Source organism: Ciconia boyciana, chromosome 1, assembly GCF_034638445.1.
Source record: "Ciconia boyciana chromosome 1, ASM3463844v1, whole genome shotgun sequence".
NCBI classification, from domain to species: Eukaryota; Metazoa; Chordata; class Aves; order Ciconiiformes; family Ciconiidae; genus Ciconia; species Ciconia boyciana.
In genome coordinates, this window is record NC_132934.1 from 53780919 (window position 1) to 53796127 (window position 15209).

General features: G+C 37.9%; 1 protein-coding gene across 3 annotated transcripts; it reads right to left on the reverse strand.

Moving 5' to 3' along the window:
* Positions 1-589: 589 nt before the first annotated feature.
* Positions 590-15203, reverse strand: DEPDC4 (DEP domain containing 4). 3 transcript variants are annotated; one of them, XM_072866148.1, is made up of 9 exons: positions 15089-15203; positions 13657-14083; positions 12978-13129; positions 12235-12421; positions 10184-10410; positions 7204-7346; positions 6851-6976; positions 5356-5434; positions 590-2920 (listed from the first exon to the last, which is right to left on the reverse strand). In XM_072866148.1, exons 1-9 carry the CDS (start codon positions 15171-15173, stop codon positions 2703-2705), a joined length of 1644 nt encoding a protein of 547 aa, XP_072722249.1. In that variant the 5' UTR covers positions 15174-15203; the 3' UTR covers positions 590-2702. The 3 variants fall into 3 exon arrangements, with proteins under 3 accessions (XP_072722249.1, XP_072722241.1, XP_072722260.1); XM_072866140.1 differs by having other exon boundaries at positions 12978-13132; XM_072866159.1 differs by having other exon boundaries at positions 12978-13132; positions 14775-15188.
* Positions 15204-15209: the final 6 nt, after the last annotated feature.

Here is a 15209-nt window from a genome sequence, read left to right on the forward strand (position 1 = left end):
TGATAAGACTGCACTGGAAAGTACCTCTAGACTAAACTCTACACTCTGGAAATTTTATACTTCAACTACAAATTCATACTGGCAATTAATTTGATAGCTCTATGCTAGAACTCATAAATAGAAATGAATGAGAGGTCCAAGTTTCCCTACCAGATGATTCTGTGTCAAATATTGTTAAAAATAAGTGACAGAACTTAGACTAAAGTTCAATAAAGTTTTCCCAATTTTGGAATGTAACTGAAAGTGTAACAATAAAAACCAGTAATCTGTATTTCACCAAACTTGTCCTGTTCAGCAGGCCCTTATACTTAAATGTATAAGATCACATTTCTTTCAACAGAAGATTAAAAATTAGCAGATCCTCCTGTCAGGTTAGGTGAATAAAATAGGACTCTCAAGAGCTCTTGCTTTCCTTTGCAGAACTAGATCAATCTTGACTTCTTGTCCCATGAACTGAAGGAAAGCACCTGGCAGCTATAAACTCCTGCTGTCCCCTTGAAGCATTTCCTTACTGTTTGATACCCAGTACTACACCCACTGAGCTGCCTCTTCCTTATGAAAGCACTACGAAATGATAGACTGATTCACCACTTTTTATGCAATGCTTTATTATCATAATCTTTAATTAGCACAAGAAAGTTCTAATCAAGTCAAAGTGCAAGAATTTGTTTTTTTAAAGATATAGTTTTTCCCAAAGCAATTCCCAGTCCATCTAGCCTACAAACTGCCATGTTATCACCCCTCCCTGTTACCAGGTTCAGTATTTTGAGTGAGACCTAGTAAAGGGACTGAAGAGAGAGAGAGAAAAAAAAAAACCCAAACTAAAATCCCCTTCTCCCACTACTCAACACCAGCAGCACTTAATCAGGAAATACTTTCCTGTTTACAATTCTCGATAACCTACTTCTGTACATGCTCCCTTTTCTGGGAGAATGACCAACCCCCCCCCCCCCCCCGGGCTAGAAAAATAATACATGGCCCTGTAGTCTAGTAATTAGGGCATTCACCTCTAAAAGGTGAAACTTGGTCTTTTTTCCTCCTCCAGAAATTATTTATTTTACACTGGACAGTCACTGTTAAATAACAAGTACATAAATAGGGATGCATGGACAGAAATTTCAACTACATGCCCTGATCTCTAACAGGGTGAGGTCATTTAAGTAAGGCTACTTGAAATATGCAGGTTAACCCTACCTATTACCTGTACACATAGTTGGTTTTATCTAACAGTGTAACCATTTCAATTTATAACAGAAAACAGCACTTGTTTTCAGAAAGCTTTGGTATCCTGGTAACTTGACCACACATTTGAAGAACAGTTGAGGATGTATATATCTAAAGAAGCATATTCACAATAAAAAAATCATGGTCATAGTGGAGCTAGTCCAGCAAAGGGGCCATTAAAATGATAAGGGATTGGAGCATCTGTTATACAAGGAAGAGGCTGAGAGCTGTGATTGTTTAGCCTTGAGAAGAGAAGGCTCAGGGGAGGGAGTAAAGACTGAGCCAGACACTTCCCAGTGGTGCCCAGTGAAAGGACAGGAGGCAATGGGCACAAACTGAAATGCAAGAAATTCTACCTAACCGGAAAGTGTGCGTTTGTTTTTTTTGTTGTTGTTTTTTTAAATACTGTGAGGCTGGTCAAACTCTGGACCAGACTCACCTGAAAGGTTGTGGCATCTCTGTCCTTGGAGATATTCTAAACTCAACTGGAAAAGGCTCTGAGCAGCCTGCACTAATTGACTCCACTTTGAGCTGGGCAGTGGGACTAGACGAGAGGTCCCTTCCAATCTCAATTCTATGTTTCTATGTCCAATACATGATCAAATGTCTGTCATGAGGATGGAAAAAGTAATTTAACCCCTATAACATTATATTGCATATTTATTTAATGATTTGAATCAACATTTACTTGTCAATGTACAGTTAACCATCAATATGTCAAGACAGGCTTTGCCCTATGGATCCATAAACACTATCAAAGGGTTATACACTATCAATCAGTTATTTATGACAAATAACTGAACACTATCAAAGTATCCTCATGTTAAAACAAATTGCTTAAGTACAACAAGAGATCTAAAACAAGATTATTATTCCTCAAGTTTTTTCAAAATGTAATTTTTTACTTACTTTTGCATAACTGCTAGATTAGCAGCAGCACATCTGCCAGAGTGGGGAAGGAGTAACAGGCTATAATTACTGACTGCAACCGCACACAGCTCCCCTGCCTAATGAATCTTGTCTGCCACAGATTCAAAACCCACTGACCTGCTCCTAACATTTTTGACACACTTTATACACTTTTACAACACTCATAGGAGTCAATCTACAGTTTAAGATTAGATTACAGTTAGATTATGAACTACAGATTGAAAAGATTAAAAACCTTACTGGTTAACAACCCAAGCACGGCTCTGAATGTAGACTTGGCTCAGCCAGAAAGCCATGGGGTCGTGGGACAGAAGGGAAAAAGTGCCAAACCCTGAACTCAAAGCAACACAAGCAGTGTGCCATTAGTCATAAAAGTAATTAAATACATTTTGCTTAAAACAGTCATTAAATAGAATTAATGCTTTTTAGCAGCATAGTTGTAGTTTCCTATAACTGAAGATGTAAGGACATAAGAAGAAAATGGTTTGTATCATGAGCAATTTTCATATGCATCCCTCCCTTTTTAAAAAAAAAGGCTATATTGATGTCTAACCATTTAGAGTACAAAATTCACATGTAGTTTTACAACCACTACAATAGACGAGAGAATGGTATTTTCGGAATTCTTTAATTAATTTCTTCTTCTGTTTCAAAGGAATAGTGGGGTCATTGTCCACCTCTTGAACCAATGCAAGAAGATACTGATTTGTTTGTTGTTTTTGATCTTCATATTCTTTAGTTGTCACGCGCTGACAGAAGGTGAAGCCTTTGTAAGAAATCAGAGGTTCAGATTAAGTTTAATGCATCGATAAGGGCCTGATTAAAAAATATGATCAGAAACATAGGTATATTGATATTCCAGTTCAGATGCGATTACAATTCTCTGCAAACAATGTGAAACATAGAGCCCTCCACTGAGCATGGATGAACATCTAAACACTAATTGCAAAAATAAAATTGAAAAGCAGTGTTACAATTGTAATATCACAGATGATTTTGTATTGCAAACAGGCCTGCAAGACAAAGAGCCAATACAGTTCTTGCAAATAGAAGCCATAATGAAGAATGCTACATGACAATGGCACCTTGCAGTTGTCATGATCCAGTGATTCCCTGTGAGTGAATCAGATCTGTAGCAAGGCCCACTACATAATGCAAGTCAATAAATACTTTAGAGAAACAGTTGCCTCTGAACCACACCTCTTAATTCAGAAATACAATTCAGGAACTTCTAGGTGACTATCCAGCTCAGCATGGTTTGGGCACCAGAAGCAGAAGTGATGGAACAGGCAGCGGTTCAAGGTGAGGGCAGAGCAAAGAACTGGAGCCTGAGAGATAGCCAACTTAAGCACTATTTAGCTATAAAAATCTTGTGAACCTATGCAGTAAAGTACTGCCCTGCAAGGATTCAAGCCCCGTCATTGGACGGGTGAGTTCCAGCCTGAGGAAAGACTGGTATTCAGCTACTCCACGCGTTAGCGAGCAAGTTGGTTGAACAAGTGTCAATTGCCTAAAAGGGAAAAAATTCTTACTATTCCTTCTGTACAAACACCATCTTCTTAAGGCTTCATGTAGACAGTGGTAATAACCTAAGCTGCCAGAATTTTCATCCGGACCTGTCCTTCCCTTCTTTTACAATAAGTCTGTCAAACACCAAATGTGAAATACTTTTTATGGCTTAGTAGAGTCAGATCAAGAAAACATAGCTCTTTCAAAAGGGAAAGCTTAACAACTTCTGGCAAAGAGATTAACTCTTAAAACTTCAGAGTGGATCCTTTAGTCCAGTGGTTTCAAGTGGCTTACTAGGTTAAAACCAACCCCAGAGTTCCCTCAGTGTTTTTAGGAATGTTTATTTCCACCAGACCTAATGATTACCCTCCTGCAATAGACAGACTCATTTTCTTATCAGAGTCTCCCAGCCTTCCCTCCTGCTCCCACCTGCACTTCAGAAGTTCACCAGCTAAGAATGCTCAGTAGCTCTCAGGAAAGATTTTCCTCCTGTCTCCTCCATGAGAAAAGGGAAAATGACACCAGAATATGAGGCACACAGGAAACAGGAATATGCCATGCTGGAGGGCTTACAATCAGATCAAACTAGCTATTTCAACAAGTAGATGGAATCTATATGCATTTACAGATTGAAACTCCAAAACTTAGTAGGGAGAATATAGTATGGGGTTTGTACTTCAGTTGTCCGTTCAATGTGCTGACGGAGATCACACAGGCTCCAAGTATACTGTAGACAGGCAACTCCTTCCTCTATTGCTCATCTCCGTATTCTTTGGCTACACAACATGCAATACTCAGAACATTGAACTGGAAGCAATTTGGACACATTCCAGAACCCAACACAGATGGGAAAAGATTCTGTATCAAAACTACTTCTCAGACAGCTGCTCTATTAAATATACTGTAAGTTATTGTGCTGTTTAATACTATTACTCAGTTCCCTAATGGTTTCTCTTCAATGTTTAAGCACATAATGCACTGGCAATACAGGAGTCAAAAGGAAGAAGCTAAAGAGTCAGAGAGAAATTCAATTAAGCCAAGCCTTTTAATCACAGTGCTGAAAGATATTTTTGGCAGCAAGGCCAGATGGAATGTTAGCTCATAAAAGAAATGAGCTGGAAAACACTAATCCCACATACACACCAAGTGTCAAATGCCTTCCTTTTAGGCTACACTACCCTTCTGTAAGTCTTAAGCTCTTAATAAACTTTGTGCTTACCCAAAAAAAGGAAGAGAGTTCTTCAGAACGCTAAACAATCAAGGTCTGTGCTCAAGACATCTATTAGAACCTCAAACTACTGAGCTCTATGAGAATTTTTAGGTGTCTTGTGGCAGAAATGTAAGAATGCTGTTCCTAGATATAAAATCACATCAAATTCACAAACCAAATTATAAGCAAGTCACTTCGGGAAGTGCATTTTGCATTAATTTCTCCAGAAGTAATTATTTGGTAAAAAAATTTTGTAATGTGTTTGAAGTAGATAATTAATAGAATCCTTGTTCTCTAATATTCAGAGATCAGTGTTTTGCTTATAGCAGATAATTTAATTATTTAGTGAATTAGCTTTAGTCGCTTTAATGCTTCACTTCTAATAAAGGAAAAGAACATAGTCTATGCGAAATTATAGTCAACCGATGATAAATCAATTTGTATAGAAAGGTTCTTATAAAAATGTGTATCACATCATCTACCTGAATCAATATCTGGATCTTGTCCTTCTAGCAAACTTTCAAGTCTCCTACTAGTTAGTTCCAGAAGAGATAAAGGAGTCTGAAAATACAATCCGACAAAGAAAAAAGTTACAAAAACAATACTTCTGTATTTTGAGAATCTAAAGTGTTCAGATGATCAATTTAAAAGTCACATAATTAACTGCAGAAGAATCTATGCCTACATTTATGTACACATTCAAAATCGCTCAAAAAATTGCACTAAACCACATGTATCTGTTTATTCCTGATATTTCTGGCCGAAGAAATAGGAGGCAAGATGTTCTAGATGATGTTTTCCACTCAACTACAGCAAAAACTGTAGTGTAGACCTTGAACTGATTTCAGCTTATATAATACAAAAGGCTCTCAGCTGCAGTTATGAAAGAGCGAGCCACCATCCACTGTGCTGTCACTGCTACGAAGCAGTGGGCACTTCATTTGTTAGATCTGGCTCTATCTCCAATCATGAATCAAAGCCCTAACCCTCACGTCAGAACACTTAAAAAAAAGTATTTGGTTTTGGCTGTATATTAACACACATAGTAACCATTTGATACTTTCAAACTAAACTGGAGCTAATTAAAAAAAAAAGTCTCCCATGTGTCTTTAGCTGAGGTCAGACGCGGAAATGAATGTGTTGTGTAAGAACTAAAAATAAGATTTTACTGAAACCAAATCAATGTTTCTGTGAGGCTTATTTGTAACTGGACAATAAGTGTCTAGAGCAGTTTACAGCTATTTTACAACAGCTGAGACAATTAGTTCATCTCTATCTAGTTTAGTGTTTTAATGAGGAATTTTATAGTTGAGGAAAAACAGCAGTGAAGCATCACAACTTTAATGCACTGGTTGAATTCAGAAAGTCAATATAGGGTTTGGGAAGGTTGCGTCTTTTCACATGTGTGACAATATGATGGAACGTAAATAAAGGAGACTCAAATATATCTGTATATTTACATAACTGATCAAGTTAAATAGAAAGGCTATTTCATTTTGTGGTTCTATTTATTTCTTTAATTTAGAAGTTAACATTTCAAAATACCAAAAGGAACTCTTAAGAGTTGTCAAAGCTGTCCATGTACACTGGGGCACTAGAGCATGCCATATTATATATCACTCAGAGTATGTCAGCTGACTTCTAAAGGACAAAGACATTAAGAAGCCCAAAAATTTAGCAGACAGCCATCAGAAACAAGGTACCAGAAGGCCTCTAAGAATTTCTTAACACTTCAAATATTTTCTTAACACAAATGATGCAAATAAAGAGAAAGTATAATATATGTAAAGGATTGCAAAGCTCTCAAAAAGGTGTCCTCCACAGTCTGAAATAGCTTCTTGCCCTACTTGACTGTACCATTAAACTGTAACGGACGGAATATTAACCTCTGCTCCTCAGACCTCTTATCTCCAAAAAGGCACTTCATGGCACTTAACATTTAAAATGACAAAGCCAATGAGGTAAGGAAAATGCTACCTTGAAGAGCTCACAGTGATTGTCCATCAGAAACTGAGTCAGCAGTTCTGCCTGTGGTTTTGACAATGTCTTATTTTGTAAGATGAACTTTGTACAAGTCTTGATGATCACCGATCTGTTATCGAACTAGACAAAGAAGAGCCCAGATCTGGCATTAGATTTACTTGCAATGTGTCAGCGAAGAGTAAGTATAACAGGATGCTAGCAGTGGGAAGAACATACTGATATTTGTTTTAAAACAAATCACATTGAGAGGCAGTAAACAGAATACTTCTAACTCTGGGGAAAAAAAAAAAGGTTAGCCTTAGTATAGAAAAGTGCTATTTCCCACACTAAACATAACAGATACTTACTTGTTTTTGTAATTTGTAGCTCTCAGATTCGGATGCAATAGCTACAAATGTCAGGAGTCTATGTAGCTCTTCTCGGATATTTGGCGCTAATAATTTTAAATAAAGTTGTGATGCCTCTAGAGCTTGATCTGTTTTTCCTTTTTCTGCAATGGAGTAAAACAGTGTATCCAGTGGAACTGTTCATTTTCAGAGTCAAGAATACATATTTAAATTCCAATATTAATCCCATTTTTGGGGGGGTTTTCCCTCTAAACAAAGCAAGTTCTCAGTGACTTCTAAAACCTTTTGACAAGACTCAGTACAGCATTTAATCAATATAAGCTTAAAAGTTTTGTCCCATAGCTAGTCAGAGAACAGATGGACAATATATACAGGACATTACTACATCCTGTGTACAATGTGCAAACACCGAAGTGATGTTTGCACTGTTTGTGTTTACACATCATCTTATTATATTCCAGTATTCATCTCAAAGTAATTAATGAGCTGAACAATTCTAACTTTATCATTGCTTTGAGGTTTTGTTTGTTTGGGGTTTTTTGTTTGGGTTTTGGTTTTTTGGTTGGTTGGTTGGTGTCCCTCTGTTGTCGTCCCCCCCCCGTCCTTTTTAAGCCATTAAGTTATAAATTTCTCAAGGAAATGTGGTAAAGTGGAAATAATCTCATAATCTTAAAAGGGTTTTTATAGAATTCTAGTTAACTTCACTTTGAAAGTGAGGAACTATCAAAAAGCCAAGTAATTTAAGGCAAGAGCAAGATGAGGGCAGATACAGGAATAGAACCTATGTATGATTTTCTGGCCTCTGTCCTATTACTAGGACAGAGGTTATATTTGATAAGAAATAATCCAGGACTTTCAGAGGTGTGGCACAAGCCATTTGAAACCATCTTTGTTTAAAAAGAACACCAAAAGAGCAAGTAAGTGACCCTTTTCCAAAAGAAGGCCAGACAAAACAGCAGGAAAGAGAATTGCCAAAGGACATGATCAAGACAGGCAAAAGTGTAGATATGAAGACAGGAAGTTCAAGCATTTCTATAGAAAAGTTTAAGAGTTTCTCTGATCTGTGATTAAAGCTTTACTGAGTTACTTTGAAAGACTGTAGGAGAAAAAAAGAAAGAAAAAAGTTCCAACATAAAAAGGTTCAATAAACCACATGGACTAGTTTGACCAACTGCATTCATCTGTAACATAAGTAAAGTACCCTAGATCTGTTTATTTTAAAGGCAACAAGCACAGCAACGTGTTTGCCTTCACAACAGATCTGTATTATCAGCCATCTTGAATCAAGCTGTTTAGCAACTGAGGAAAATAGTTATAACCATATATACACTGATCACAAAATGAAGTTGTACTTTAGCTAACTGCAGCACTTCAAGTTAAATTTGAAAGTGTTTTAAATATGTAGTGTTCACAGCTAGTTTGAGCTTTCTCTTGTTCTGACTCTAGTGCAACAGCACTTTATCAAAATAAGGTTAACCGCACTGGATTCTACTTTAAAATTATTATTAGAATCCAAGTGGTTATGCACTGAAGACCATAATCTATTCCATAGCACTGAGAGGGAAAAATGGTTGTAAAATAGTTAAAGCACAATCTCCTAACAGTGATCTAGTATGAACTAGAACACAGCTGAGGACCCAATAACACAGGCTAATATATTCAAACACAGAATCATTTCCTAATAATAAAATTATGGCTACCACTTCATCAGAAAGCAATAAAGCATTAGAAACTGCTTGTGAGATAGTCTCACTCAAGTTGGAAAGGTAATAAAATTAAAACAAGAACAAGCAAGAATAGCCCTGGACATTCACAGGTCATGTAGTTTAGATCAACCAGATACTTCATAAGGAAAAGACCTACAAGCAACTAAAGCATTAGAGTAATTCAGCAGAATTATATCAGTGTCTTTTCCCTTGCCTACAGATTTGGCTCTTTTGATTCTCTAATGTAGTAATATTCTATAATATTGGTTCATATCAGTTTTGTATTTAAAGTGCATATATGAGCAATAACATTTTTAATTTAAGTGAACATTTAGCAGAAGTTACCAGTAGCTAAGTCAGTTATTTCAAATTAGCTTTTTTGTTTTGTGGATGGGTTATGTAATTTTGCAATGGTTTCCCTTTCATGACTTCTATTATAATTTGATTGTTTTTCCCCTTAGCAAAATACTACTGGTAAAACCAGTAAATACCAAAAATGTATTTACCAGTAAATACCAAAACGCCTTTGGTATTTTCATGAGGTTTTGGCCACAGGATCCACCACTCTGTTCCAATTTTTACACAGGCCAACTGTGCTCCTATGCCAGTAAGCTTGTCATAGTTCTCCAAAAACTGAAACTTTTGATAACACTCCATAGCCCTACAGAACTGAAGAAGTAACAGGGCCTATTTAGGGTAGGATTAATCTTAAACTTAAATTAAATTTAAATTAAACCCTTCTGTTTTACTTGTGAGCATATGTAGGGAGGGTTTTTTGGTGGGGATCACAGCATGAATCACAATCTCAACAGTCCCTTTTATAATTTTAAATAACTTCTATTACTAAAAAAGCCCTAAGTCCGGAACTTACAAAACCTTATTCTGGTTAACAAGAAAACTTTATAGCAATGATTTTACTTTTATGTTATTATTCACAAGTAGCAATAAGGGAAATTCTGACTAGTGGTAAGAAATTTTCACAGAGTAGTTATATATTGAAACAGGTTACCCACAGAGGTGGGTGAATCTCTATCCTTGCAGATTTTCAAAATTCAGCTGGACCAGGCCCTAAGCAACTTGATCTAACTTTGAAATTTGTCTTTGCCTTGAGCAGAGGTTCTGACTAGCGACTTGAGCATTCCCTTCCAACCTATAAATTCAAGTGCATCTGCAATAGCATTGCAAATGGTGTCACGATTCAGTCAACTAGCACTTAGTACGTTACATCCTTTATACAACTTTCACTTGTATTTTTTGTTCCAGGTTGCTCTTACCTATAAGTTCTATAATTCCTGAATGAATATCGAGATCCTGAGTGGCAAGAAGGGAGTCCTTCTTTTGACTATAGTACTTTATTATAATGTCAAAAAGAATCTTCTTGTATGTATTCAGACTGCTGGGTTTGTTAGTGCTTTGAGGTAACTGCTGACTAACCATCACTATGAATTGGTCTGGGAAATACTCCAAGCATTCAACTGCAGCATAGAGCCATTTGTCAAGCCTGTAGGAGGAAAAGTTAGTTTTAGTGCTTAATGTAAAATGCTTTGCCTATTCTTATTTAATCCTTTAAAGAAAATTAGATAGAAATAACCATGCAGGTATAGTCACATATTTGAACCGCAGCATTAAACTTGTTGCTTAAGCAGTTTACGTAACTTATTTCACTATAGTAGTTCAAAATAAGCAACTTCCACGGTTTTCCTATGCTACAGACAATACACCTGAGGTATGCCCAGATCAAAACAAGCTGCAATCATGCCAGACTGTCACTGACCCCAGGACACTTGCCTGATTCAGCTAGTATTTAAAACCAAACACCACCCCACTGTTACTCCAACACACACAATGAAAACCCACCAGGGCTAACCAGGGTGAAAAAGCAAGGGACTGGATCTTTACAGAAGACAAGGACGACAATTAGTTTGAAAACAGAAAAAAATTAAAATAGTTTAAATCCCAGAAGACTGTGGAAGCAGTTTGTTATGACCTATTATAAAGGCATGAGTTTTCTTGAGCATTTGTTGCCTGTATGACTTAACTCGGGAGAGAAAATGCAAGGAGAACCTAAAATTCAGGTAGATAACTCATTGTTCAAAGAAGCTGGAAGGTCAGAGGAAAAAGTCACTAACTCAACCATTTTGTACAGAAGAAATCTAAAATTATAGATCTGTGGGGGGCAGAGGGAGAATTAATTTTATCTGACTCTCTGGATAGAAAATAATTTTAACTGAATCAATAACTTGTGAGAAGCTACTCCAGCCCCCCACTTAAGTAACTGTAGGATAAAGTAATGAAGCAAGCATTTAATTATCTTAACACTCATCTGATATATTAGCAAAGACCCAAATGTTAGAGAGACTTAACACAGAATAATACAGAGTGAGAACCACATATGAGATATTTTAAGAGACATAAACCCACCAATCACCCAAGAATCAAGTACAATGGAAGTATAAAGCTCAAAAGAAACAGCATTCATTGAGCCATTCTGGGAGGAAAAACCCGTAGGGTTAAGACGCTATCCAGCAATAAACCTAGTTTGGAACCTGGAGTGTCATCAGCTTATATAAAACTTTAAACATATGTAAAAATACCAATATTTTCTCCCTAAAGCAAGAATTCATAAAAACTGTAAGATAGGTGCACAGATTGACCTCAGTCTCACAAACAGATAAAAATTGTATTGATTTGACAGAAATAAGCATCACTAAGACATACACACATGAGGAGACATGCCTTGACATAGTCATTAGAAGTACATGCTAAGATAGAGATCAGCCCAAGTGCAATCAACAGGAACACTACAAAAATAAGAGAACATTTAAGGAAAAGAGCACTGATGACATGCGGCCACTTTCTTTTTTACATTCTCATTATATAAGCATTCTTCAGTGCTACAGCTTAGCTTCTCTTCTTCTGTTGCTAACAATAGATGCCTTTTTGGCTTTATATCTTCACAGCACCACCACCAGGAACTGTGACAAACAAACAAAAAGCCTCAGAATAAATTTTTTCAAGTTCTAGTATCTGTTATAGAGACCTAAGAGTGAAGTGTCTGGTCTAGAAACTAGGAGTGTTTTCGACACTTGAGGTTACAGTTTTGATGTATACTTAAAATCCTCAAATGTCTAATCCTAAACAAACTTTTTGTGAATTCCCTTACCACTTCTGAAAAGAAGTCAACAAAGGAAAGTACATTAATGCCACTGCTGTCTACAAATATACCACTGGTACAATGTCTATTTTGTTCACTTAACACAAATCTTTGATCAAGAGTAAAATAAAGCGTTTACTAACAAATCCATTTTATACATGTATAACTTACTCAGGCAAGTTTAAGCTACATGTAACCTCTCTGTCCAGGAAAGTATTTGAGATAATCAGGTCTTCTTCTTTGCCAGAACAGTCTGGTTTTGTCTTCACTGAAGACACCAAGATATCTTCTAGAAGCGGAACATCAATTAACTGCAGCAGCCGTAGCAGAGTTTGCTGTTTCCAGACATCTTCTATTACTGATACCATGAACAAAAACACACCCTCAGAAATAAGATCTCATGTAAAACACTAACCTTTGTTTCTACTCACTCAAGAATGTTTTAAGTGTTCAAAGAAAACAAGGAAACAGCAGAGTGTGAAGTTTCTGTGTTGGGGAACAAGGAATCAAAATAGGAATGCTAAGAAAGAAGGCTTTAAAGAGAACACCTCTCTCCCCCATCATATTAGAATTAATAATAACCTACTCTAATTAGTAATATATACAAGAAGAGACAAGTGAATAGCAAAGGAATCATATAATACAGATGTACTTAATCTTAAAACCTATTTCCTTCTGAAGTGGTATTTGCATAAATAGAATAGCACCATCCTGCAAAAACTTAATCCGGTTTTGTTTCCTTCAGTTACTTACTATGAGCATTTATCCATTTAGCACTTGTTTAGCTATTTTGTCATTAGTGACATGTTAAATTTAGGACTCTGAGGGGCAGTGTTTAACAGAAATGAGGTACTCATTCCAAGTAGATACAGTGAAGAACAATCAAGTTTTAAAAAGAAAAATCCAATCCTCACCTCTTTTTGAAAGCAGATGAGCTGGTTCATTAACCATGATCTTTGGAGGTAAAGATGCATGAACATTTATTGATTGAAGAAGCTCCTCTACCCTCTTTTTATTGGCTGCTTCTAATGCTAAGGGGTTTGAAAGTGTTGTTTCACACTTCGTTCTGCTTAGGGGGAAAAAAACCAAACTTAGATGTACAACAAATATGATCAGGACACACTTATCTTTCTGTCATTTCGTAAATTGCTGTTAAATCAGGACTTTAGGGCTTCATTGTATCTGGGGTCTATCCTGCTGCTAGAAAACCAACCATCCACATCTGCTTTGTGGAAAGGGCAAGGATATTGATTCCAAATACTGTTTATTAGTTCAATTTCTTTTACCAGCTTTCAGCAAGTAGCTCATTCATGCGAATTCTCAGATTTCAGCACAACTGATTGCAAAACAAAATGATTCCTAGGCTTATGCTACTGTGCCAGACTATTCTAAATAACAAAGGGCAGATCAAAGCAGTTCAACATTACCAAGAAATATTAGGTAGCATCTGCGATTTAGGCATGATGTTTCTCAAAACTGGCACATAGTTTTCAGAAGTCTCCAATACCTGGGTTAGACAGATGTAACTTCATCTACAGTTAACCCACCTTAACTTTAAAAAAAAAAAAATCAGAATAGTTCAGGGTAACTCACTTGGAACGTCTTTTTGTCTTCTGTTTACAGATTTGCTCAGGAGACAAGCTCTCATTGTCTTTATTCTTTCTCGGAAGAAGAGGAGTAAGACTGCTATTTACAAATTTATAGAGACTAGTGCTTGTGTCTTCAAACTCTGTTTCTTTCTCATTCTTGAATAAGTAAAGCTTTGCTCCAACTGGCTCAAACACCTTGTGATCCATCAACGCTTGGCATACACGGACTCCCTTCAGCCGAGAAATATCATTGCAGCTTAGGTACATGCTTTGCATAAGATGGCTCAGTACCACATCAACAGCATTTGAGCCGGTGAAACAGTTTTTATATGTTTTCAGATGTTGTCTACGTTTTTTGATTTCCACCTGACTGTGAAGGGCATGGATAATACTATTCCACAGCTGAGTTGCTTGAAAAGGACCATCACAATCTGCAAAATATTTATATGAAAGTTTTACAGATGTTTATGAAACTTTACTTTAACATTTAAAAAAATATTTTTACTCTGTGAAATTATTTCTATATATACATATATTTAAAAATTATCCAGAAATCAGCTTAATTTTACAAAGACAGAGAAACATAATACTTCATGAATCAGTCCTTCTTGTAAGTTGACTCACACCCACTAGGGTAGAGTCAACAGAAGAGAACAAAAAGACACTAAAAACAGGCGAGGAAGGTTTTTTTGTTACTGCTGTTACCACACATATTGTATGTATGTACACACACACATTAATGCATTACAGAATCACAGAATGGCTGAGGCTTGCAGGGACCTGTAGGGTCCATCTGGGCCAACCTCCCCTGCTCAAGCAGGGCTACCCAGGACCGTGTCCAGGCAGCTTTTGAATATCTCCAAAGGTGGAGCGTCCCCAACCTCTCAGGGCACCACTGAGAAGAGCCTGGCTCCGTCCTCTTTGCACTCTCCCTTCAGGTACTTGTAGACATTGATGAGAACCCCTTGAGCCTTCTCTTCTCCAGGCTGAGCAGTCCCAGCTCTCTCAACCTCACCTAGGGGAGATGCTCCTGCCGCCCCCACTTTCTCCTCCACATATCACTCTCAGCTCAGCAGACGACAAACCAACATTTGCCACACATTAAACCTCCCTGCCTCCCACCTTTCGCTCCGAACACTTGGACACAGCTCCACGCCCAACCCTAGCAGCGGCGCCCCCCTTAACCACGACTTCTGGGGGTACAGCCGGATGAAGCTCCTCTCTCCTCTGTACAGCTGCTGACCCCCACGCTAGCTCCTTCCCGCCCGCCCGCGGCGCCGGCAGCCAGAGGCACCCGTCCAACGGGCGGGCACGCGCCGGCCTCTCAGAGCCCGCTCCGCTCCCCAGAGAGACCGGACGGAGCCGCCGCCAGCCCCTCAGGCGCTGAGGAAGAAAAACCCGCGGCAGCGGAGGATGGGTCGGCTCTCTTCCCCCACCTCGCCGCCGCCCGCTCCCCCGCCGCGGCTCTAACTCGCTCTGACTCCGGAGCCTCCTGAACCGCGGAGTCAAATAAACCGCCATAACCACGGCCGGTGCCGCTGGCGGAAGCCGGGAGAG

Bases quoted from the DNA above. Each gene is read 5' to 3' on its own strand.
- DEPDC4 (XM_072866140.1), bottom strand. From the start codon at position 15,173: ATGGCGGTTTATTTGACTCCGCGGTTCAGGAGGCTCCGGAGTCAGAGC. The intron at 10,411-12,234 runs GTAAGTTATACA...TTCCTCCTACAG, and splicing joins TGTAGCTTAAACTTGCCTGA to GCTTGACAAATGGCTCTATG. The intron at 7,347-10,183 runs GTAAGAGCAACC...ACTCCATTGCAG, and splicing joins AGGAATTATAGAACTTATAG to AAAAAGGAAAAACAGATCAA.